Source organism: Falco rusticolus, chromosome 5 (genome assembly GCF_015220075.1).
Source record: "Falco rusticolus isolate bFalRus1 chromosome 5, bFalRus1.pri, whole genome shotgun sequence".
In the NCBI taxonomy this organism is placed as follows: domain Eukaryota; kingdom Metazoa; phylum Chordata; class Aves; order Falconiformes; family Falconidae; genus Falco; species Falco rusticolus.
In genome coordinates, this window is record NC_051191.1 from 15,647,482 (window position 1) to 15,672,543 (window position 25,062).

Genomic DNA, 25,062 nt, shown 5'->3' on the forward strand with positions numbered 1-25,062 from the left:
CTAAGTCTTAAGACTAATTTTTTACATTTTTTTACTCTGTTTTGATACTTAAGATTTACCATTTATTATCTCTTTTCCTACTGAATGCATAGAACAGATTTAAAAGACTGATCATTAGGATTAAGGAGGGCTGAACACTAACTTCAAAGGTAAAATCTCTTCAGCTCCTGCTAAGATTTTGACTATCTCTTCCTTTAAGTTTATAGTAAATAACCACATAGTGTGGCTACAAATCCTAACAGATGACTTAAATAGCTCGGGTCATCAAATTCCCCTATCCTGGATGTAAATTCAGGTTCATCCTCACAATACATCACACCGCTTAGCAAACTCATTAACTCCAAATGCATTATAAATGTACTTGTTCTATTATTTTAATAGAATCAGCAAAAATAAATTCCAACATTCCGAAAAAAAATAATAATCTGTATTATCTACCCGGTCAACAAAAGCTTTACAAAGTTAAGTCTGGTTTTGTTGAAACAAAACAAAAATTATCATGGTTTTCTAAGTCAGTCATTAATGCCTTTAAGGGACTTAATGCAGCTTAGCAGTGATTAGCAGAAAGCACTGACTGCACCGAGAAGCGCTATTAAGCCCCACACGCTTCTAGGCTACATCATACTTCAGAACCTTCTGAAGGCATATGAAGTAGGCAGCAGGACCTTGTCTACATGTTTTTTTAAAAAGAAATCTTAATGCACACACTCTTGCACATACCCCAGTATTTCAAAGACATGATCTGAAAGTAAAGCACGTTAAATTTAGGAGGATGACTTCCTCCCAAATTATGACTTTTTAAGAGCTTGAAAGCACCACCTGTCAATCAGGAAACCAACAACACATTTTCATATCATAATCACTTAGGTTGGAAAGACCTTTGAGACCATCAAGTCCAACTGTTAACCCAGCACTGCCAAGTCCACCGCTAAAGCATGTCCCTAAGCACCACATCTACTTGTATTTTAAACATCCCCAGGCATGGTGATTCCACCACCTCCCTGGGCAGCCCATTCCAATGCTTCACCACCCTTTCAGTGAAGGAAAGTTTCCTAATATCCAGTCTAAACCTCCCCGGCACAGCTTGAGGCCATTTCCTCCTGTCCTGTCACTTGTTACCTGGGAGAAAAGACTGACCCCCACCTGCCTACAGCCTCCTGTCAGGGAGCTGCTGAGAGCAGTAAGGTCCCTCCTGAGCCTCCTCTTCTGCAGGCTGAACAGCCCCAGTTCACTCAGCCGCTCCTCACAAGACTTGTGCTCCAGACCCTTCCCCAGCTTCACTGTCCTCTGGACACGCTCCAGCACCTCAACATCCCTCTTGTAGTGAGGGCCGAAAAGGGAACAGAATATTTGAGGTATGGCCTCACTAGTGCTGAGTACAGGGGGACAGTCACTTCCCTTGTCCTACTGGCCACACTGTTTCTGATAGAAGCTAGGATGCCGTTGGCCTTCTCGGCCACCTGGGCACACTACTGGACAGAACTCCTGACAAGTCAGGCCAGCTGGGTTTTGACATTCTACAAACAGCAGGAGAGCTAATTTCATAAAATATAGAGACTGAAATAAGTACTTCCAATACACATTTCATCTAGTTATCAAAAGCCAAAAAAAATCTCAAAACATCATGCAATTGTATTATCCAAGGTTAGCAATTTTTGTCAAACAAACCCAAAACCATACAAATATACACCCCTAAATCTAGAGCAAACCAATAAGAATCAGGATTCCCTCTCAAAACTATGATAGATTGTTTTAAATCTCAATTATGTAATTTTTAGAGACAGGAATATCACCTGCAATGGAGTCATTTTAAGAGATTAGTATAAGGAAATGAGTAGTCTACACTATGAAAGAATAAAAATTACAGAGCTGTGAAATATTTTTTTCTTCCACCTTATCTTCAGTAGCTTACTCAAAGGAGTCTTGTTATTATAAAAGCCACATTCATTATTATGAAACTTTAACAATGTTCAAACAGGTTGAAGATTGAATCCACTGTGATAAGAAAAAAGGCAGTAGTGGCAACTAGCAAAACTCATGGGACTGCAATGGTTCTGATATAATGTTATCTTAGTAACAATGAAGTCGATAAAAAAATCAGTTGATTTACTGAACCTTATCTACTGAAGACTATCAAAATTGCAGGAACCATGTACACACTCTTAAATCTATAGTTGATGTAATTTTAGAAATTTTACTAAGGAAAAATCTTTGAACTTTGCTCACCTGACATATTTTCCCTTTTCCTTCGTTGCAACAGCACTGCCCTTTCTTTATCTAAACTCCTGAAATTAGAAAAGAGATTTTATTCCATTCCTCACACTTACATATCAATTTATTAAAACAAACCTTTTCATAGTTACCATTTTCCATTGACTATTACAGAACAAAACCAGCTGCATGTTTAGATACTTAGAAAAACATCAGTTGTGCACTGTTCCATTCTATTTTAATGCAAAGCACAGGCATACAAGTATCCAAATCACTTCAAATATAATGAAAACTTGATAGCACAGAAGACAGACTGACAGTCCGCAGATTACAGGTAAGCAGGCATTAAACCATTTTCCTGCAGATTCTACACAATTGTCACAATACGATACAAATACTCTACAACAAGGTCCAAACTATTGTCAAAAATAAAAAATTAATTTATTGGGAATTAAAATATTCTGCACATGTCTTTATTCACTGTTTAATTAACAATCTGTAATGTAAGTAACAAGTAGCACTTTATGTCACAGGACAACGATGATGTCAGGTATTATCTACCTACCACACAGTCAGAACAAAATGCCTTCCTTGTCATGTCATGACTAAGTTTGAGGGCAGGCATACAAATACATACTCGTTTCGGAGCAAGAAATCCTTGAAGTGAGGTCTGCAGCATATTGGAATGGGGCCATAAAAACAAAAGACACTGAAAACTACTGGTAGGGCAGCTGACCTGAAAACACCATTGTTAAGGGTTCTCAATGTATGACAGCCATGAAACAAATATGGAATGGCCCGTCTATGTATCAGTCTGCCTGAGAAAAGATCCAGGAATCACCGCTGTTTTGCTGAGTGCTGCCTCACGAGGTGAAACAATAACTACTGTGAACAAGGGAAAAGTAAGATCACCTCCATCAAAAAGTTAAGCTTTTCCCTGTCGATTGTTCCAGTACCTCCCCTTTTTATAGTCTCTAGTTATTTAGAGTTCACAATCAACCAAACTACTCACCTTGGTTGACAACGTTCACACAGATATATGTCAGGAATATGCTGCCTGTCAATCCCCATACAGTCAATGTGCTGCCAGACGCTTTAAAAAATAAAACCAAAAACTTTTAATTTTCAGTACAATTTTTAAAATCGTGTGCATAATACAGACACACACACACACACACACACACACAAAGAGTGCGAGACAGTCTTTTTTTTCATCATGATCTTTACTCAGATTGAATACTGCCTAAAACTACATCTCAATCACTGTCTTCGCCACCACTCTGCTAGCTGATTTTCTATTCCACTGATCACTGTAATTCCAATCTTGTTGCTGTCTCCCGGTGTCTCTCTGCTTCTTTAGACTCATTTCCCTCTTGGAAATTTTTCTCTAACACTGGAAATAAAAAATGGCAAATTATCACAATAGAGAACAAGATCGAGACAAATACCCTCAGCAACAAGACTTATGCTTTACATTGTAACAGGAGCATTGTTTTTAAACAAAAGGATTCCATTTCCTTTTATAAATATATGCATAAAATACTATTTTTATTTTTCTATATGAAAATATATACAAATATATGGTTTTATTTACTTGTATGTTTTGACAGAACATATAAACATATGGATTGCATACACACACCCCACATGACTGGTAGCACTGCCACGCAGCATAGGAAGAGCTTTAACTGGTTCCCACAATCTGGGAAGGGAGGGTGCTTGCTGGACTGAAAGCTAACCTAGGACAGTAGTTTCTGCTCATTCCCACATTGCTAGAAGGAACTGGGATGCAGAAATCATTATCTTCCCACATGTGAATTTATCACAACTCTCTTGAACTCCTCACAAAGAATCTCTTCTTCAAAATAAGCAGACCCTACCCAAGTGCTGATTGTTACTCATTATTGATGGTCCTTGATTCTGATAACATTTTCCCTCATATTGAAGCTTATTAAGATGTTCTTTCAGCAATGGAGCTACAAGCAAGCTTGTTACGTAAGCAGATGGAATCATGCAGCTCAAATTACTGTTTTAATTACCTCTAACCATCATTTTAGAAATACACAACGATCTAAAATTCAGCAGCATTTGTTAAACACATTGAATGTAAAAATACAGGTTAATACTGAGTAAAGTCCAGAAACATAAGACTTGTTCCCAAGTCATTTTTTCGAAGTCCGATAGCACCTGCTTACTTTACTATGACAAGCAGGTGCTTAAGCATGAACACAGAAGTTTAAACATTTAACTTCAGCTTCTCCAGTAAGAATCTAGGTTAGTCCTTCCATAGTTAATGCAATTCTTAAAACTATGTCCTTTGAAAATTAAGAGTTCTTATCAGAAAGATCATGCACAGAGAAACCAGTATGTGAGAAATTTCTTTCAGATTATTTTGCATCCTGCAAGTTACTTGATTTACATATACATAACTTACAAAGATGCTCTGCTACTCAGTATATGCAGATTAAGAACCAACCCCTAGGCCTTTATTTTACCATACTAACAAATAACTTGGACAAAATTCCAAAGTGATCTCCTTTTTAAGAGAGGAAAAAGATACTCTTACTAAACAACAAGGCACAAGTCAAGGCATGAACAAATTAACACAAGTAGTCAAGGCAGACTGGAAACAAGTATAAAACACTCACTGGCCTTAACCAACCAACCAACAAGCCATACAACCTTCAAACACTGCTTTGATGGAAGGAAACTTCCTATGACTCAACATAATTAAAACACCATTTAATTACATTTCCTTTCAATGCAGCTTTAACTTTTAAGTAATTTTTACCTTTTAAATTATTTTAGTATTCGTTACCTGCATTTGTCACAACAGATCATATATCCATCATCATGTGTAAAGCCACAAATGCATCTGGTAATATCAGTTCCATAGCTTCCATCCTCTGACGTACTGATGGTAGTAGCACTGGAGGTTTCATCAAAGTTGGGAGTGGTAAATATGCCTACTTCATTCTTGCTTATAAGCACTGATGGAGGAGGAGAAGCTGGAGGCGTTGGAGGAGGCCGAGCACCATAGTTATGGTCCTAGATGTTTGTTGAAAGATAGTTATAGCTCTTAAATGTTCATATGCTGATGGTTATTAAAGCCAGAGTGTAAAAATTCACTCTGTAAAGAACTTCAGAGACTTATTTTTATTAATAGTTTAAAATCTAGTCATTCTTGTTTTCTACCTCCTCAACATGTTTTTACATGTAAATGCATTGTGTTCTGCATTCTACTTCTAACCAACCATCTTGAGCCAACCTACCCAACTCCCAGTAAGATATAAAAATGTAAGCATGAATCAGTTTTTGCAGTTAAGAACAGCAGATTTTACATAACCCATTTTATACAGAATATTTAGCATGAAACTTACTGCATAGGGCAAACCAATGTAACTGTGTGAATGCGAGCTGCTGGTATACAACTGGTGCGGATAACTGTTCGATTTTTCAACTACCACAGGGCTAGCTTCTACAGATTCTGGTCTGCAAGGCAAAAGACAGAAGAAATGCAATTATGTACTTTGTATTAATAAATTATAGGTATTTCTTGCACAACTTATCATTAATTGCCTGCTGATCCTGTTTTAAAGGAGCATACAAAAGGGGAGGGAGGAAACAACCCCTGCCCCCAACAGCTCCCTCAAAAAACCCACAAAACTAACCAGAAAAAAAAAAGGAAACCCAACCTCCTCCTTTCATTTAAAATGAAGCTTCCAGAGTGGCAGAACTCAGACCTCTATAGAGCTAGAACTTTTTCTCCAAAAAAAAAAAAAAAAAAAAAGGCACATGCTGAATCACTGGAACAGGAAAGCATGTTAGAACACTTCATCAGGGAGTCATCAGTCTGTACACCCAAGTCTAGAGAGTTGTAACAGAGGCTGCAGAAAGGACTTCAGCTTAATTATGACAAAAGATAGAAGCAGTAGTTCAGAGAGCTGCAGACCAGATACAGCCCTGCACTACCACCAATCCCACCCAATTCTGCAATGACATCTAGTGGCGACGTTCACACGCCACCAGCACGAACCAGCCCACAAGGCAGCAGAGCACTGTTTCTACAAACAGGAATCCCAACTAGGGAAAAATTAAAGGCAGCGTATGCATTTATCTTTAAAGGGAAAAAAAAAAAAAAGAGATAAAAAATTGCAAGAGGTGGTTTTGGAGTGAAAGGCAGTGTCTTTTTAATATATAAATTATGGTTTTATATGCACTAAACCATGCCACCAAAGACAAGAAAGATAAAGGAATACCAAAATAGGAAGATCTTTTAAAGCACTAGTATACCTTCACCACCTTTCCTCAGCAGTAACATTCACGTGTGCATGCAAGCACACACATGACTGAGACACACTTGTGGTCAGTAAATTCTAGTTTTTTCATTGCATCATAAGATTCAATCACACTAGGACAAACTTCTAAATGGACCCAGTAACTTTTTCTTTCTCTTTTTTCTTTTCTTTTTTTTTTTACATTTTTTTTCTTTTTTTTTAACATTGGAAGGCAGGGGAATATATCAATACCTAAAACAGAAGTGGCTTTTGACTTGCATCTCAAATCAAGCCCGTTTCACTTTTCCCATTTGCAGTTTTATTATGTATGAAGTCTACTTCCCCTCAGAAATATCTCAATAATTCCTTGAATTGATTTTTTAATGAAGTTGGTATTTCTGAATCTTAAGTTAAAATAGATACCAGGTTTTTTTCTTAAGACGTTGAGATACTAAATAGAGGCTTTTTTGTTACGCTGTGAAGTGATACTAGTTTGATTTAAAAGGACACCAGCAACTTAGATTTGTTGGTAACACTTTCTGTAAGAGTATAATTAATCATTAGCTTTCTGAAAATAACATACAGTATTTTCACATCGACTTGAAAGTGTCCTACTAATGTTTTTGATGGCCCACTTCTTACTGGCTTTTCCCCATGTGAGGTTACTACACAATAAAAGAAACACTAGTTAAAAAACACTATTGGGTGAAGACTTTGGTTTCTAGAGTCCAAAGAAAAAACATCTTTTTAAAAACATTCATGTCTAACAGTCACCAGCTGCATTTTTTTCTAGTGAGCAAACACGCAAGTGCACAAATCAAAGTACTGATGTTAGAAATACAACTTCTGACTGGCATTAGACAAAAACCAACTCTGATGACACTTGCCCTTCGTTGCCTTCTAAACGCAGAAAAATCTGTATTTACTCTCTTACACCACTTCTCAACTGAAAATAATTTTATTCAGAGCTTGTTGGAACTATCTTCTAGAAGCAGCCCAGAATTTACCAGGTTCATTTAACCCATGACTGTAAGAAAATCCATACAAAGTTGGAAAAGCTGTGCCTTTCCAACAGATTTGCCATTATGCATTTACTGACATGATGATTTATGCAGTAATCATACACCATTAATGTCATGCAGTTAATCCCTCTAATGATCTAGCCAATCAAAATGCCAATGAACGAGGCATTTACCTATCTATCCATCATAGCTAGGACAGAAATTATGGTTCAAGAGGGTCTTGACCACTGTATTCCTTCTACTGCTATACTTCAACATTTACTGAATGGGACAAGCAGCAGCACAGCTACTCTTATCTACGACACATTCAGTGCTCAACCTCAGTCTTGTTTGCTTCACTATACCGAAAATAACTCAGTTTTCAGAGCAGGAAGGCTTACTGATACAGAACAGTGTGCAGAATTCAGGTATAATCCATCCTTCAACAATGCCACAATTAATTTAGGAGAATTTCCTTCATTAAAAATAAATATTAACACGACCTAAATACCAGCTACTTAAATATGGGAGAATTCAGTGAAAGATACCAGAATGGCAATGTCCTAAAAAAAGAGGTCATGCGTTATTTCATCTACTGACTACAAAAATTAAAAAGGTGTGGCAAGACAATACACTCCCTGAATCCATTTCTACCTACTCCAGCAATTTATAAACCACTTAAGAGAAACCAAGTTTAGTATTTAGAGGCATAACAGCTGTGGGAAGCAGAAGTATTAATCTTCCAAAACCAAAATACTTAAAATAAATGTATTTACCCCCAACCATTTTAACACTTATAGACCAGATTCAGAGTACAGGGTTAAAAGCAAAAAGCACAGCTTCATCTGAGCAAGGAAAGCCAGAAAAAGGGTGGGAGAAAATTACGCAACGCAAAGGCAATTAAACCTTTGTATTATAAGTTTTAACAAATACAAAATTAGAGCAGAATCAGCTTTCAGAAAAACTTTTTTTCAAATGTGTATCCAGGGGAGCCACAGGTACTTCTTATAACAGATAATCACCAGAGCTTTGAATGTAACTCACTGTTCCATTTACCCACTCAAATGCTAGACCAGGGTGGGCAATACTGTGCAGAAGAGAAGAGAAATATGGGAAGGACATGGTGGAACATTTACTGAAGCTAGGAATTAATCATCACAGGTTTCCTTTACAGTCAATAGAAAAGTGATATTCATCCCATAAGCAGTACAGAATGACTATGATTTCTCACACAACTACAGAAAACCTTCTAGCTTTGGCAGACAGGTCTGCCAACGCTTTAATATGCCCTGCACTGAACTCCTTGTTCCCTGCCTTCCACCCACCATGTGCATGACCCTCACCTTAAAGAGAAAACATACACCTCTATACTATCATTTGTCCAAAGGTCAAGGCCTTGCTCTTAGATAAGCATCTCAAAAATCAAGTTTTGTGAAGGAATACCCCTTGGTAAACTATTTCATTGTACAGCTGATTAAAGCATGAGATAGCACTTAATTTAAAAATGGCTTTGTAAGAAATTTTGTACTCAAGTAGCAAGGCACTAACTACTGTATTATAGACACCTACCCTAATCTCACCATTGGCATTCTTAAGAGCATCCCAAAAATCAAGTTTTCAGGAAGAAAAAGCATAAGCGTTCAGATCTGAAATACTATGAGGTTTCCCTTCTTGTATTTTTGAACATAAGCCAGTTCTTTAACAGACTGAGGTACTAAGCTTGTCAGCCTTCTGAGCACACCACATTTTTCAGCTTCACCTCAAGCAAATGCACACTTAAGTGTCTAACTAAGGGAGATATTTATGGCATTTTTAGTTTTATCAAAACTGAAATGTCAGTATTACAATATAGTGTATTTGAAGTTAGACCAAAATCTTAGTATTATGCCCCAAGATAAACAAATTACCATGATAAACTGACCATGATATCTTGCTAAAACATCACATGTATTTGTTAAGTTTTTCAGTTAGCAATTCGAAACTGCAAAATATTCACAAGGAACAAAGTAAAAAGCACCACAAAAAAACCTTCTCCCATGCTCTTGGGCTGCAATGACTCAAGATGTTCATATGAAAATAGGAACATAATATTTTCTCAAATTAATCAAAAAAAGCAAAGATACCCATATTTTTTAAAACCCCCTAAAATAATTTTCATTTTGCAAGTGAAACTCCTCATGTTCTGGCTCATTTCCTACCGTTCATATTTCAAATTTCAAACCGAAAAAGTTCTGCGTGTAGCCAGCAGATGGCATTAGTGAGAAATGAAATAAAACACATGGAATCAGATCGTTTACAAAACTCCATGCAAGCCTATAGTTAACCTGTATTAAGGGAATCGGCTATCAAGCATTCTAAGCAATAGTAATTTCTACTTTAAGAAGTTTCATCTCCCCCACCTCATTCCTTTTAAATACTGTTTTGTTTCTGACCATGTAGTAAGGAAGAAAACAAAAAAAGACCCCAGCAAGCAGTTTGACTAATACCTGAAATACAATCAGTCCTTCGAATTTGGGGCCATCAACCACTTCTATAAAAATGTACATTCTCAAATGGGAAATAAAATCTCATTAAAACTAAAACTTTCAAAGGCAGGTGCCAAAAGCAAATCCAAGCTTTAGGTTATGAGAACTTAGCTAGTAATACTTCCTGATAACATTTGCCAGAACTCCAAATGAAACCTCTTGCTTCCAAGCATGTTTCAGCAGCATCAATCTGCCATACACCAGTTTGACAGATCTCATTTTCAAGGAGTTCAGGTTTGTTGTCCTGTTGCACCAGCAGCCCTGAGCAGTATCTGGCTGAAGGTCAGCTCAGATAAAGGAATGTATTTTGTATGAAAACCAGTATTTTCTATTTCAAGACACTTCACCTAATCAAAAACGTGATGGGCTTCGCTATCTAGACCACAAAGAACCGGGTACTACTACTCTACCACAGAGTGGGTTCTGCTACCTAAGCATTTCATAGCAGGTCCTAAAACTATAAGCTGACCAGATACTGGTGTACAAACAGGCAAGCTTCCCATTGTCTTAAAATACTTTAAAAAACAGTAATAAAAAAAATAATCCCTGTTTCAGAAACAGTCATGGGAGGGTAGTTTTCATTTAAGACTACAATAATGTTCATAAACTTTTCTCCTGGACATTGAGCTCAATAGAATGACCCATATACTGTGGTTGTTGGATTCATTATACAGGCCTTCTCTCTACAAAACATATGCAGATATTAAAGAGGAGAGCAGTACCATCAATGGCATTTCCCAGTGCGCAACTTATACTCATGCTCTAAGCTAGACTAATGCTCTCTTCTCAAGTCAGGAAGTGCATTCTAAACCTTCCAAAATGGCTGGCTGTGCTTACTGTTATAAGGTCTTTAACAGTAAGAAGTCATGCATATTCATCTTCAGTAAGCCCCTTACAAATGGAGGCAAAATACTTGTGTGTTCCGACTACTATGGCACTACAAAAATAATCCACCGCTGGAGAGCTCACTTAGGTACAAATAACAAGAGACAGACTATTTCAACCAATTTTTGAGACATTCAAACTTTTTAATAGGAGTTATTCTCCACAAAGCTATTCCCTACAATTATTAAAATATGTGAAACTATGCAATCACATTAAGTACCCTTACTTGTAACTTTTTAACAGGCTTATCCCTTAGTTTGAAGCATAAGGGAAAAATCTCCAAGCACTAAGAGACTGCACTAAGGTAAGAGTTTCCCTACATGATCAGGTTTGCCATACCCCCATGCTTCAGCAACTGATGAAGCAGTATCAGACCTATCAGTCACAGCGAAGAAACTCCAACTCCTCCCTCTTGGGAAAACCCCAGAACTTGCTAAAAGACAATCTATGATTACTATCAATACAATTGATATCCAGCACACTACCCTTTGGAAGAAAACATACAAAACCCATGTAAATCTGTGTAAGCTGGTAGGTTAGGGACACACCTTTGTGTCACGCTTCTTTAGACAGTGACATGGCTTTTAAGTCAGCATAAGTCAATCATGCAACTACACATTTTTCAGCGTAAGTTTGGCAGAGATGATAAGAACTAATCTAATTGGCAACAGTCACTTAATATCTGAGGAAAAGCAGTTCCTAACTGGGTTGCTATGCCACAGTATCAAGCAAATAACACAATTAACTATCTTGTTTATACTAACAACTATATTTATTTATTTTAACTTCAGCATAACATGCTCTGTCTGCAAGGAATGTCAGTAACCTCAGGTATCATGACCTTCTCCAAACATAAAAGAAAACCACAGGAAAAGATAATGGGAAGAGCTGTGAATGGGTCACTCAAGTTAAAAAATATCCTGCACCAAGAAAACCTGTGTTCATGATATGAGAGATCAACAAAAACTTTAAAAAACTGATATGACAAGAAGCTTCAAATTGCAAATGCTTGATTTTTTTCAGATGAACGGCACAAAGTTAGAATAGCCTCATATATAAGTGAAAGCATAGGAGAGAGACAGCCCTTTTAAGAACTGTTCACGAGTTCTGCTTAAAATGCATAATGATTCCTTCAAAGTCTGGAAGGAAAGCCATTTGCTCCTTAAATGGAATAATATTACTTAGCACACACTCTCCAGCAAAGACTGTGTATAAACTATTTAAATTCCTGTTAGTTATTCAATGCATCCATTAAATGAAGGACCACTTTATGAAGTTTATTTTTGATCTATGAAAAATTTCAAACATGTATGTAAAATAAGTCTAATTGATTGTTTCAGTATCTAAACCAAGCACATTATTTTTGTGGTAACCAAAGATGGGGAAAGCCTTTAACATTACCACAGAAAGGTTCAGAGGAAGGCAAAGAGTAACACCAAACCAAAAAACAAATCCCAAAAAGTCAATTTAATATAAATGATGAATTTAACATTTTTAGTTAGATCTAAGACATGAACTGGGCATTTTTTCTGTATGTGTATGTAAAGTAGTAGTCAAGGTTGACTGTGGCTTATACAAACTCTCTTCATCTTTAAACTTTAGAATCTTTTGACACACATCTCTTCCCAAGAAACTCATCGTCATATATTCCATTAATGCAAAAGCAACAGAAAAATGGAGGAAAAAAAACCTGTCTGAAATATATAGACATCAAGGGAATCATGTACCTATGTACACTGGTGAAAGTTACAATACCGCCTTGGTCCTTCACCTCTCCAAGAACCAAGCTGTCCAAAATGCTATTTCTCCTCTCGTAACATTCAACAGCCAGCTTGATACTATACACATGGAAAGATGTATGTCTGACAGAAAAAACCTCCAGTCAGAGATGAACGCTAGCCTATCAATACTCTACAGATACAGACACCACTAGAGGGGAAAAAAAAACCACCCACAAAAAACCCCAACACACCAAAACCCACAAACAATCCCCTCCCAAAACAAATGAAAAACCACAAAACACCCCCACCTGCCCCTCACCCGCTGCCAAACACAGAAATCCACTATGGCTTATTTAATGCAAAGGAAGAGTTTCTTGAATTCAGGATTTCATTAGCTCTTTGTAATCCTTTATATAAAGTTACTAACTGAAATGAATTATTAACAAGTGAATTTCTGCTAGCTCTTCAATATAAAATAACTTTGGGAAGACATAGCATTAGACAATTAAGCGAAGTCTTCAACCTTCATAAAGGCATCTTTGTCTTAATTACTACCACTTTCTTGCAGTTTGCCACACCAAATGAGTTCACCTTTCCAACATGGGAAATCAAAATATTTTTTTCATAGAGTTAAAAGGCAAAGTATTCTAAGCAACAAGAGCAAAACTGGCAGCATCTGTATTTCTCAGTCTGATAAGCAAGGAAAATATGCATTGGTATAACAGTTTAGCTTCTCTTCTTTGCTCTCCCCAAAGAGGAATAAACTGACTTCAGAATCAAGTGACAGTTATTTAAGTATTGGGAGTCTGCTTCGTTTTATTGAATCCTAAATCCTCTCCACTGGTATAAAAAAAAAAAAAAAACACAAGTCACTGGGGAAAAAAATAAATTTAAAAGCAGCACTGAAAAGGAAAACTTACAAATTATGTTCACATACTTACTCTGAGCCTGCAGCCATTTCCAAATAAGAAGTATCTGCTGTGTCAACCCCCAATGGGATCACTATGCTCATGACGTTCGTTTCTGATAAATTCGATTACTACGGAGTCCTATGCATTGGTATCCAAAACACTGGGGCATGCCAGCCACAGTGCTCATTGCAAACATCTAAGTGCATCCACAAACCCTGTTAAAAGAAGAAAAGAAAAAAAAAAAAAAAAAAAAAAGGCAGAAGACTGGGTCAGTTCATTTTAAAACCAGGCAATTCTACATCACAAAGAAAAAAAATAATCACTGTTGCAGTAATTTCATTAGTTTTATTTTGCAGAAGCAAAGAGAAAATATTCAATCATCTTTAAAAGTTAACTTCAAATACACTTATTCTAAGCATGTGATGATGCCTGAAATATTACAAACTGACAAAAATATCATCATTTAAATTAGCGATGAAAATATTCACATTCAGGGAGGTGACAAAGACTGACTTTAAGGCAGACTTACTAGATGTAAAGTACATTTGCTTACTGCTCTATGTTGTCTGAGCTCAACTGCTGTACATTTGAATAGAAGCCTGGTTACAGAATTTTTCAAGTATTTCTTAGGTCACTTTTGTTTTGCACTTTAAAAAACAAACAAAAAAATCCCACCACACACAACTTTCAGTATCTACAATACAAACCAAGGATGTCAAAAGAAAAGTGTCACAGCTTCCATTCGGTATTTTTTAAACCAAAATCATTCTAATGATTCACAATAATGGCATGAAACAATTTCCACCTCATTTCAATAGATCACCATCAGAAGATACTATACCCATCAGGTGCCAATTTTACAAGACTTTTTTCTTAAGTAGTAAACCAAAAAGAATCGGAAGTAGTTTAATTGTAGAGCAAAGCTACAGTCTGCTTGACTCACACAAGTCAATACACCAATCCTACCTGTATGGCAGTTACTGCTAGTCTCCCACTCCTCTTGCCAAGTAGGACAGAACACTCAACCAAGTATGAGAGGTACACAGCACCTCAGATACCTGTGTTCACAGATTAGTAAACTGATGCATTTTTATAGCCTAATATACACAAGGTATTCCACCGGTGACTAGATAATTGAAGGAAAATACCCCCATCTTCAATATTTGCATAATAAGTAACTGCAAACTCCTTCCAAAATGTCAAAATTGCAAGAACAGAGACCACTTTGCATGAAGCACATACAGTGCCTAATACACTCCTCCCACCTGACAGAAGTGTAGTATCTTAGCTGCAGTTTACAAAAGCCCAACAGTTTTGAGATCAACTTATTTTAACACACTCACCCTTGCCAAACACTAGATTGCAAACAAAAAAAGTAACGAGCCTCCAGTGAAAAATTGGAGGACTCCAGGAAAACATTGTGGACTTAAATCTGAATTTGCTCTTCGTATCGATAAAGCTGGCATCTTCAGGATGATAAGTGGCATCAACAGGGCATTTCTAAGGTATGAACTGGCAGCAAATCTTCATCTAACTTCTTAAATTTTATCTCACTACTGAAGGCTGGCAATTAACATCAAACATCTTGGCATGCTCTTAAAGTGCCTAAACCTTCTACAGTTCATACTCCCTCTAGACAGCAGAGGTTGTGTTTTGGTCCCATTACACGAGTAACAAAATACAATGAACTGGAAAGCAATCAGGCCAACTAGCTGTTGGGGTATCTTGCTTTCCTCATTTAAACACTGAGCATTTTCTTAATGAATACCACAACTGTTAAATGCATAAAATTAAGGAAAACACACACTATTTTCAAGAATAAGCAGCAAGAAATACATGTTACACCAAAAGCAGGTATAGAGTTTTAGTAGCAGGCATAAAAGAAACCCCAAGCACCTCTTACAGTTTAAGTGAGCACTCATTCTGCCACCATATAGTTTACTCATAGGGTAGAACCTTGAATGGCCTCATCTACAACTTACAGGAAACATCAGTTTATCATTTAGTTCTCTTCTGAAAAAGTAAAACATTTATATTAATTTCTACCCAATAATTGAAAGGAAACCATCAACTTCTTTAGTACAGGTAAATTGGCTATCACAGGCTAAAGGTTGTTCCACTACCAACGGCAGTTTCACCGACGCTAACAAATCATTAGCATAACAGAGATTTTATTTTATGCTTATTATAGAATTCTGAAGAACAGTTTCAGTGTGTTTCAAAGTAGGTCTGAAAGACATACTGCCTGAGATCATCAAGATCTGCACTTACACATTTTTTGCACTTAAAACTGTTCCTGGTGGTGGTGTGATTTTTCTTAATCGAGTGTTCTTGAAACGCTTCTGACCAAGCAAAGGAACAACTGGAAACTTCCATACACAAAAATGCCCAGGAGACTGATGGAAGTGAAGAACCTGCCTTCGACAGTTGCCTCATGGGCTAGCACATCTACAAACTTATATAAAGCAACTAAGGTTACCCAATCATCACATATTCAAGTGACCTTCATTGGCAACACAGAAAGATGTTGTTACCAAATCTGAAAATCAAGTGAAATTTGGGGATGCTTTTTTCTTTTGATGTGGAAAAAGAAAAGAGCTATGTATAGGCAGGCTATTAATTGCTAATGCATGGCACAATAGATGCCATTATCTCTGACCAAGCAAATACATCACCACTCTTGTAAGAAAAAAAAAAGGGGGGGGGGGGGGGAGGAACAACAGAGCCAAGACAAACTTCTTACCCTACTGTCAGCTGTTGAAATACATCCTTAGTCAGAATTCACCCACAAATTCTGAGACTAATCTATGCCAAGTAAAATCAAAGACTTTGGCAAAACAGTGTTAAACAGTTGTTTCATCTAAAAGGAAGCAGAACATGATTGTAATGCTACCTCATCATTTTTTACCACCTTAAGATTTCAGGTCTTGACAACACACACATGCACAAAACCCTCGAATGCTTTTCCTCTGCCTATAGTTAAGTATGGAAGAATGTAGGCAGTCACCAGCTCGCAATACCTACACAGACAAGTTATTTCAAACAAACACAGCTCACTATTTGAGTAGCCACCCTCAACCAATTCTTGCAATAGGGCAGAATAGGGGTAGGGGGAGACGCAGGATAAAGTCATTACACTATGCTCACTTATTAACAGAACTGTGACCTTATAGGCCATCCAATGACGAACACACAGTGATGTCAGACCTGGGATGAAGGAAAATAATTATCTTCTGTCATGTCAGAACCAGAAGTATTGCCATGACACACTAAAATATTGTCATTTATTGGATTATACTACAAAAATTTGAAAGTTCGGAACAGAAAATAACGTAACCCTGGAGAACTTTCTTCCTTCTCCATCTTAAAAAGTGACTGCTTATCCTTTGAAGCTTGGTATTTTAGATGAGTCATAAAATACTATCTGCTATCATAATATGGTACTTCCCAATCTCTGCAAGTACCCATCTATTTCAGGCCTCTGACAACCTGTCACCCGTGGCCTTCTAAGAAACTGTTTTCATAGGTGCACTTCCTTTAAATAACTGGCCAGAAGGACTGGAAGGAAGGGTGCTGAGAAGTTGTCTTCCTACAATCCAAGCAGATTATACACAATTTAATATTTAAGAAAGTCTGTCTTCAAGCACTATGATAATTCGAAAGTCAGCAAGATCATGCTGGTTTCTCTGGTTAATTTCAAAGTCATATAGTTAAAAGGCACTACGTAAAAACTGTCCTCCAGCGTTCAACGATCAACTCTTTATTGGGCAAAGTTGCTCACGTACTGTAGCTTAATCTCGGCATCAGAGGACCTCCCATTTTGTTAGGGCCCACTATTCTTTCAGTGATAAGACACTGTAAGCTTTGACAAAATTTTGGCCATTCCTTAAGATCCGTAAGATTTTCTGCATTATCACCCTACCAGCCCAGCTTTCCATATTAAAACACATTCCTTATTTGAAGAATTTTTGCTTTTATTTAGGTGCAGTTAAAAAAAGCTTATCTTGCCTTAATAATGTAATTTTCATCTTAAAAAACAAAAACACTTCTTGTTCAACCTGGTTAAAGCATTTATCTTGCACGAAATCAACCTCCTGCAAGAAACTTACCACACTTCTACCATTCAGTCACATTGGTTTACATTTTCTCTGGCAGTGTTTTTTTCCCTCTAGAAAATACATAGGAGCTTTTTGACTTAATAGCCATATCAAGTCTACAATATTTGAAGCTTCACCATACTTCTCATCATCCATTTTATGATACCACAATCATTTTTTTAAATTAATCATGCTCTAGCAGAAGTATAAGAGCACAATACATTGCAAATTACTCATTTGTGTGACTCCATACAAATGACATCACTTAAGCACTAAACAACAGAAAATAACTTGCATATTATTCCTGAGGTATTCCACTTACACAACATTATTCTGTGGTCTAACAAAGACTACATTTCCTTTCTGTCATCCTTGTAAGATCAAATTTTGACAGCAGAATTAAAAACTTTTTCACTGGTACACAGAGGAAGGAAATAAAAAATATATAGAGGGCTCAACTCTTAAATCAGAAGGTAAATGGGTAATCTTAAACTAAATCTGTATTTTTTAACCTAATCCTACAGGGTCCAAACATTCAAAACTAAATCCAGTTGCTATGATCAAATGCTGGCAAAAAAGAACACCCAAGTCTACTTTATCAGCATGTCTTTTTTTCTCTCCTTCCACCTGCTTCTTCTAAGACCATCAAAAGCTATACAGAACAGTTTCAGAAAACAAGGAGATGACAGATCACCCAGACAGAAACTACACTTGAAAAATAAGAACTTGAAGTCTAGCCAAACTGTTCAGATGACTCCAACAAGATTTCATAACCCCAGCTATCAATCATCCTCTAAGTGTCAAGAGTCCAGATAAATTCTTCCACGGCATTTTCCATGTAATATTTTGCATCTTTCGACTTTTTTCTCAGGTAGGAAAGTATTTTTTTAAAAAAGCATTTAACTAATTTTACTTGCCTTTTCTTTTACAGATTCAGAAACTGGGATCCCAGTACTTAGATTCAAACAGAAAGTAAGGATCTAAATCTGATCAGAGAACTGCAACTTACCTTTACTTTTATTAATCATGAAGTATGTTTTTCAAACGAGAAGAAACCGAACAGCACTTGCTGTACTGGGAAAGGTACAACTCACATAGTTACGTGCTATACTGGTAGCTCACCTCTGCAAGACGTTTAATCTTTTTCAAGAAAGGAGAGGGAATATTAAATAGGATTAAGTATCCTGCTACAACCTATGCTATATGTGTAAGAACACTAAAGCTCTTATCTGGGTGCACAGATAAAAAACTTTTCACAAAAATCAAAGATAAGAGATGGTGGCAGCACCAGTAACAAATTTTTTGCCTTAATCATAAAAGAAATCCTGAAAAGAAATTAATATGATAATATGACATACTTACTGTAACAAGGTGGTGGGATTTTGTTTGGCTTGGGTTGGTTTTTTTTTAATCCACATTTATCCCTAATGCTAAAAAACCAAAGGGCTGGGGAGGGGGGGGGGGGGGGGGGGGAAATCAATGAAATCTGTTGTTAGTATTCTTAGTACATCTGACAGCCTTTCACACAGTGTCACTGCTCCTTGTCTTTCCTTCCCTATAAATCAATTTCCAGATTCTGTTGTCATGTGATAGGTACTAAAGACAAAAAGTATTTAGAAGTCGGGGGGGGGGGAAAAATCCACTACAAAAAGGAACAGAATTCAAACTACGTGCAATACAACACTTGTTTTCCGATTTACAGAGGGACCTCAGTGAAATCATGAATTAAGCTTACAACTGAATTATTTCCTAGCTCGAATCTAAGAATGTTCCACATAAACAAAACACTACACTAATTTTAGTAAGCTGATCGCTAAATCAGTTCAAGTTTCTCACATCACTAAGTATTAAAAAAAATAGTATTTTTGTTCCTGTTTATTACCTCAGTATACACCTGAAGTTCTTCAGTATTTTTTATCTAGCAATTGCCTCCATTGGTCACCACCCACTGACAATTACAACGTGAGGAGGGGGGGGGGGAGCAGGGGGGAAAGTAGTTACATAGTTTAGATGTTTCAAGACTTGGGGCTTTCATCACAGAATGCCTCTGCAGAGAGGATTACCAGGCCCTCCCAGAGCAAAAATTTAAGAAAGAAAAATCTAATTATAATTAGATTAGCCTGTAATTCTGTGTGTTTAATGAGAGGAAACAGTGCTGGTTTATGATTAAAAAATTATTTAGATTTTATACTGATGCATGCAACTTTACCTCAAAGTCCTTTGCTAATGTCACTGCAGAAGGATTAATCACATTAACCAAATTACCATCTCTATAGTGTGCTTGCTCTGCATCTTCACAAAGTCTACATACAAAATACATATGAGGTAAAAAAATTAATCAAACCTTCTAACCTATGTACAAATGCCAACTGTCTTTCCTTAATAGAAAAAAAAATGTAACTTTAAATATACCACAAAATATGTAAAAGGTGAAAGTGATAATTTACCCATATTTAGTAAACTGAGTAACTGAAACACCTGAGAATAATTAGCACTCTTGAACATCTGAAAAGTTACAGCCTGTGTTTCCCAACTTATGGAGAAACAGGCAGTTCAACCCATGTTTAAGCAGAGCTTATTTCCCCTGAGCAAAAGTACAGAAGCAGCTCTCTTTTGCTAAAGTAAGAGTACTGATTAACCCACTGCCTCACATCCTTTAAATAAAAGAAAAAAATTAGTAACAATTTCCTGGAGCAATATTTAAGTATCAGAATACACACAGTACACATAATGATTCATTTTTAACGGATGTGTACAAATCCAAGGGAATTAACTTGAAGCTTGCTGGAACAAAACAGATGAAACTGCTGAAAGAAAGTGATCTGTACAGGCAATTTTCCACTTGTGCGTGGAGCAAGGAAGAGGAATGATAGAGAAGAGTCATCAGATTTACAGATAAAAATGATTAAGACGTAAAATACAAAAACCAGTCACATGACAGTCTTGAGTCAAGCAAGACCTTTCAGTTCAACCAGCACATCATGCTAATCTCGTTGTAACTTCAATTTGAATGTAACAGCAATCTATCTGTACTCACACAGCACTAAGCTCAAACCAAAACCCCAGCTTTTGTTTGCTCCCAATAGAAAATTCATGCTACTGTGGGTCCCTGTCAGCTCCACAGGATCATTCTGAAGTTAGTAACTAGAGTCTCACATCTCAACAGGGTCTTTCAGGCAAGATGCAAAGACTTCCAAGATCATACTACTGCTTTCAGACCTCTGCTGATTCCTGCTGAACTTGGCATTAGTTGTTGTATTATACAAGTCATCTCAGGTAATACAGATGACCAACAGGTAGCATTCCATCCAATTTCCTTACCACACCAGGAAGAACAGTCTACAAGGTGTGCTGATGCCTTCCTTCCCCTTTAAAAATGCTTTCTTTATAAGGGGAAGTGCATAAAAGCATGTTTGAAGTGCTGGTACTCAATACAGCATGCAGGAACACAGCTATGTATCTTAAAATTGAAACACACCAAGTCTACTACATACATTGGAAAAAGGGAGAAATAGAATTTAGAGGACAAATGCTTAAAAACATCTTTATGCATAAATTGCCATTTACTGAGCATGCAATCAATCTAAACATTCTTCTCCCCCCCCCCCCCCCGATTACATCATATGTGTATACACATTTTGCAATCGTTAACAAAAGCAATTCTTGTCATGCCTTCCTTCAGATTTACAGGCCAACAATTTTAACTTGTGGTCATGGGAAACACCGTTCCCACAAAGAAATCCACAAGAGCATACCTAAGAGAAGTTGGTAACACCTATGCTCTGGTACTATTATACAGGAGAAACTTCTAAGTAAAAATGCTGTGTGTTATAGTCCACAAATCCAGTGTGAAAACTGCTGTCCTGACCTACCGTAGAGCCAACAAACTGAGCTTTCCTACTTGGCTTCCCTGCCTACTATTTTCTTTTTTTTACTTTTTTTAAAAAATTTGGTTTTAATTGGAGGAGGGGGTTTACAGGGAGAAGAAAACACTAATAAGATCTTACTAAAAAAAAACCCTATGTGTTTTGGTAAACTTTTGCTTTCCACTACTGCTCTAACCACTCTCATCTTCTCTATACAACAGTTAGGTTATCTGGAGAACTAGGGATACAAACTGACATTTTAATGATATACTCTAGATATCCTTCCAATAGTGTACTACTCTGTGCACACACATGTGTGTATATGCATATATGTATGTATCTACACACAAATCCGGAGTAAATGTATGTAGCATACACATGCGGCATAAAAACATGTATCAAAATAATCTGAGTATTTATGTATTACTGGCTGTTTCTAAGGAGATAACACATCCTTAATCAGACCTAGAAGCAGAATACATGAATAAATGACTAATATTACCCACAAGGAAGTTCCTTCTCTGTTTCCCCCAGCATGCTGCACCATGGTATAGATTTTGCTAAGTGATTAGGAGGGATATCCAACTTCCAAATGTTCATACTGCAACTGCAGTGGTGTAAGTATGCAGGCTTAGAAACATAAACTATGAGTCCAAATTCAGACCTTGGCTACTGTTTGAGGCTCTCTATGGTAACCTAACAGGTAAGTTAGCAGTCTACTTCAAATTTGTGCCAAGACAAAAAAAGGTAATAGGTAAAATAAGACAGAGTAGGCATACTCAAATATAATACACAAATTAGGACTCAGTAATGACTAACTCCTGCAAATCACACAGAAGAAATACCTTACTCAAAGAAATCTGGTTTCCTAAGTGTTTTGAGTTTGTGCCCAAACATTCCCACTGACCTAATATTCTCTATATCCTTCTCATAGCAGTATCTTCCTCCCCATCACAGTATTAACTGGTCCTGGCCTTATAAGCCCCTCAATAACCTCCTATGCCATCCACACTGACCTACACATTGTCAGTAGTCAGGTCGATCTCACCTACTTTTTAGGTGCCCTGCCAACCAGCCAAAAAAAAAAGAAAAAAAAAGTACCTGTTACAGCTGGTTTGGAGTTACACACACAACAGGTAATGGCTAAATCATTACGCTTCCTCTCCCTACTTCTCCCAGCATACTAGTCATAGCTGCCCCTTTCCATCCCCTTTTGGATTTTCATTAAGCTTCAGAAATCTCAAGGATACCAAGTTCCTAACCATCAAATTTTTGGTTTTTAAGTTATCAGTTGTACTGAGAGACACCTAGTGATCATTAGACCAACTTACTTAAGAAACGGTGCTATTACAGCCAAACTACTACCGGGTAAGGCTCCTCCTCCTACTTTGCTTTTAGTCTAGTGCCAAGATAGAGTAAGAACAAGCATGGTGAAATAAGGAGTTCATCAGCATACTTATGAACATTCCAATACAATAAATACGGGGCTTTACATTCAACAAAGACCTCAGGCATGTTTGGAATGACAGCCAAACTTCATGAATTGGTCTCAAGTTTGGGATCTGGAACAAAGAAGAAAAAAACCTGCCTCCTCCATGGTATCCAAGATTCATGTGTAAAAAACTTGAGTTCCTACCATGTATGTATCAGTTCTTCAGTACAGCTCATTATATGCATTACACCAACTCCAGTCATTGGAAAGCAAGCTGCCCTTTTAAGTATAAACCTAGGAACAGTCTGTCAGCCAACCAAGTTTCTGCCACACGGAAGAGGTAGTTTCCACCGGCCATAGGCTATCTTCCCTTTACTATCTGGTCCAAGAGTGCTGCTTTTGCGTATTGCTGAAGAAGTGATAGAAAGCACAGAAAGCGATTTCTCTTCCTCAAATATTTATGCCATCCCGTTAGAACATGGAAGATTTCCCCTTACCTCTTCTCTCTCTTCACTCCTCCTTTTCTTCTCTCAGTGGAAGTTAGACAAAGTATGAGACTAGGAATAGAAAAAGAATGAGTGGTAGAAAGAAATAAAAGTAAATGCACTTACAGAAAGAGTAAAGATTAGCTTATTGAACAGAAATCTATCAAAGAAGCAGTAAGCAGAGTTATAGAGAAAAATACATTTCCAGATTTTGGGTTTTATATTTACAGAAATCAACCCCCAAACCTGAAAATTAACTGCCAATTACTTGATGTCTCTATGTTTACTGAACACCTGCCATACTTCTTAAAATATACCACAAACAAAAAGGCCTATCCATTCAAAAATTACCAATTATTTCAGCTGGAGAATCAAGGAATTCTAAAATACAGGCGTAGCAAATGAAGAAGAGCAAAGAGAAAAAATTACTTTTTGATAGCAGTATTGTTTGTAACTTTAAGTATGCATCAGCTACCTAGCATTACCGTGTTACACTGTATCACTGCAAGACCTAAAATTCCTTTAAATAGGAATTCAAAGGTTAAGGAAACAAATGAAGTAATTCACCAATAAACAGATCTTGGCTTTAAGTCACTTTTTTCTATCAGATGTTTTATTGCAAACTTTTTTCTCCATCTATCAGAAAGTGGTAAATAACTGTTGGTTAAATTTACACAAAATGCCTGTATGCAACTTACCAATTATTCTCCAAGAAAACATTATTCACACCCATTACTTTAAGTCATTATTCTTGACAAACATTTCAAAATACAAAGAGTACTCTCTAAGTTATGTCTGCAACTGTAAGGGTTTATTTATTTTTTTATTAAATTTAACAGTGTGTCATATGGTACTTCTGCCACTGGAAAGTCTAAATTCTAAGGCCCAAAATTCCTCTGGAGAAGTAGTAAGGCTTGGCTGGGGGGGAAAAGCGGAACTGGAGCATCTGGCTACAAATACACATTGGTATTGCCTTCAACTGCCTAAACATTTGGTGGCTTCATGACATCAAATAAAATAGTTTTTTTTTTCTATGCTGCTTAATAAGACTTAGGACTCTACTATAATTATTAGGTACCTGCCACATAAGAAGTATATTCTTTTGACTTATTTGAAGTCTGACATTTCAGCTAAGCAAATTTTTATTTTGTTATGTTTCTACTTAGGTAGATTCCAAAGCCTAGTTCCCCATTTTATCATTTGACTTACATGAACTGTACAGCAGTGCTTCTACTTTTACTTGTAGAAGCAGTTTGTAGACATTCACTTAATTGTTACACTTACGCCCAGGAATCAAAACAAAAGCAAGTCAGAAAGTTGCACCCTTTCAAACAGAGACTTTCTAGCAGTTAGAACTTTTTTACATAATTTTAATCACAGTTCAACCTGGACTGTACTTCTTGGTAACAACCTGGCAGTATTTCAATGCTCTTTACTAAAATTTTGGGAGGAAGAGTGCAAGAAAGGGTGAGGGAACAGATGGAGGGGACTATGTCATGTTCAAGGACAGCCAAAAAGTACAGAAGTTTAAGTATCAAAAGACCTTTCCTACTTTGAAGAAAACAAAAAAACATTTCAATTGCAATTATCTTGCAAAACTATATTGACTGATTTGTATTAAGAAATTTACATTCCATGCATTTGTAACTGT

The 25,062-nt window shown here is 36.9% G+C and overlaps 1 protein-coding gene across 1 annotated transcript in view; it reads right to left on the bottom strand.

The window, feature by feature from the left end:
• The window catches only part of KMT2E (lysine methyltransferase 2E (inactive)), a 62,593-nt gene that overhangs the window by 30,965 nt on the left and 6,566 nt on the right, over nt 1-25,062 (bottom strand). The window contains 6 exon segments of the mRNA XM_037387415.1: nt 2,227-2,285; nt 3,224-3,304; nt 5,030-5,259; nt 5,592-5,703; nt 13,562-13,746; nt 23,424-23,483. Coding sequence (XP_037243312.1) covers nt 2,227-2,285; nt 3,224-3,304; nt 5,030-5,259; nt 5,592-5,703; nt 13,562-13,632 — 553 coding nt within the window. The 5' untranslated portion in view covers nt 13,633-13,746; nt 23,424-23,483.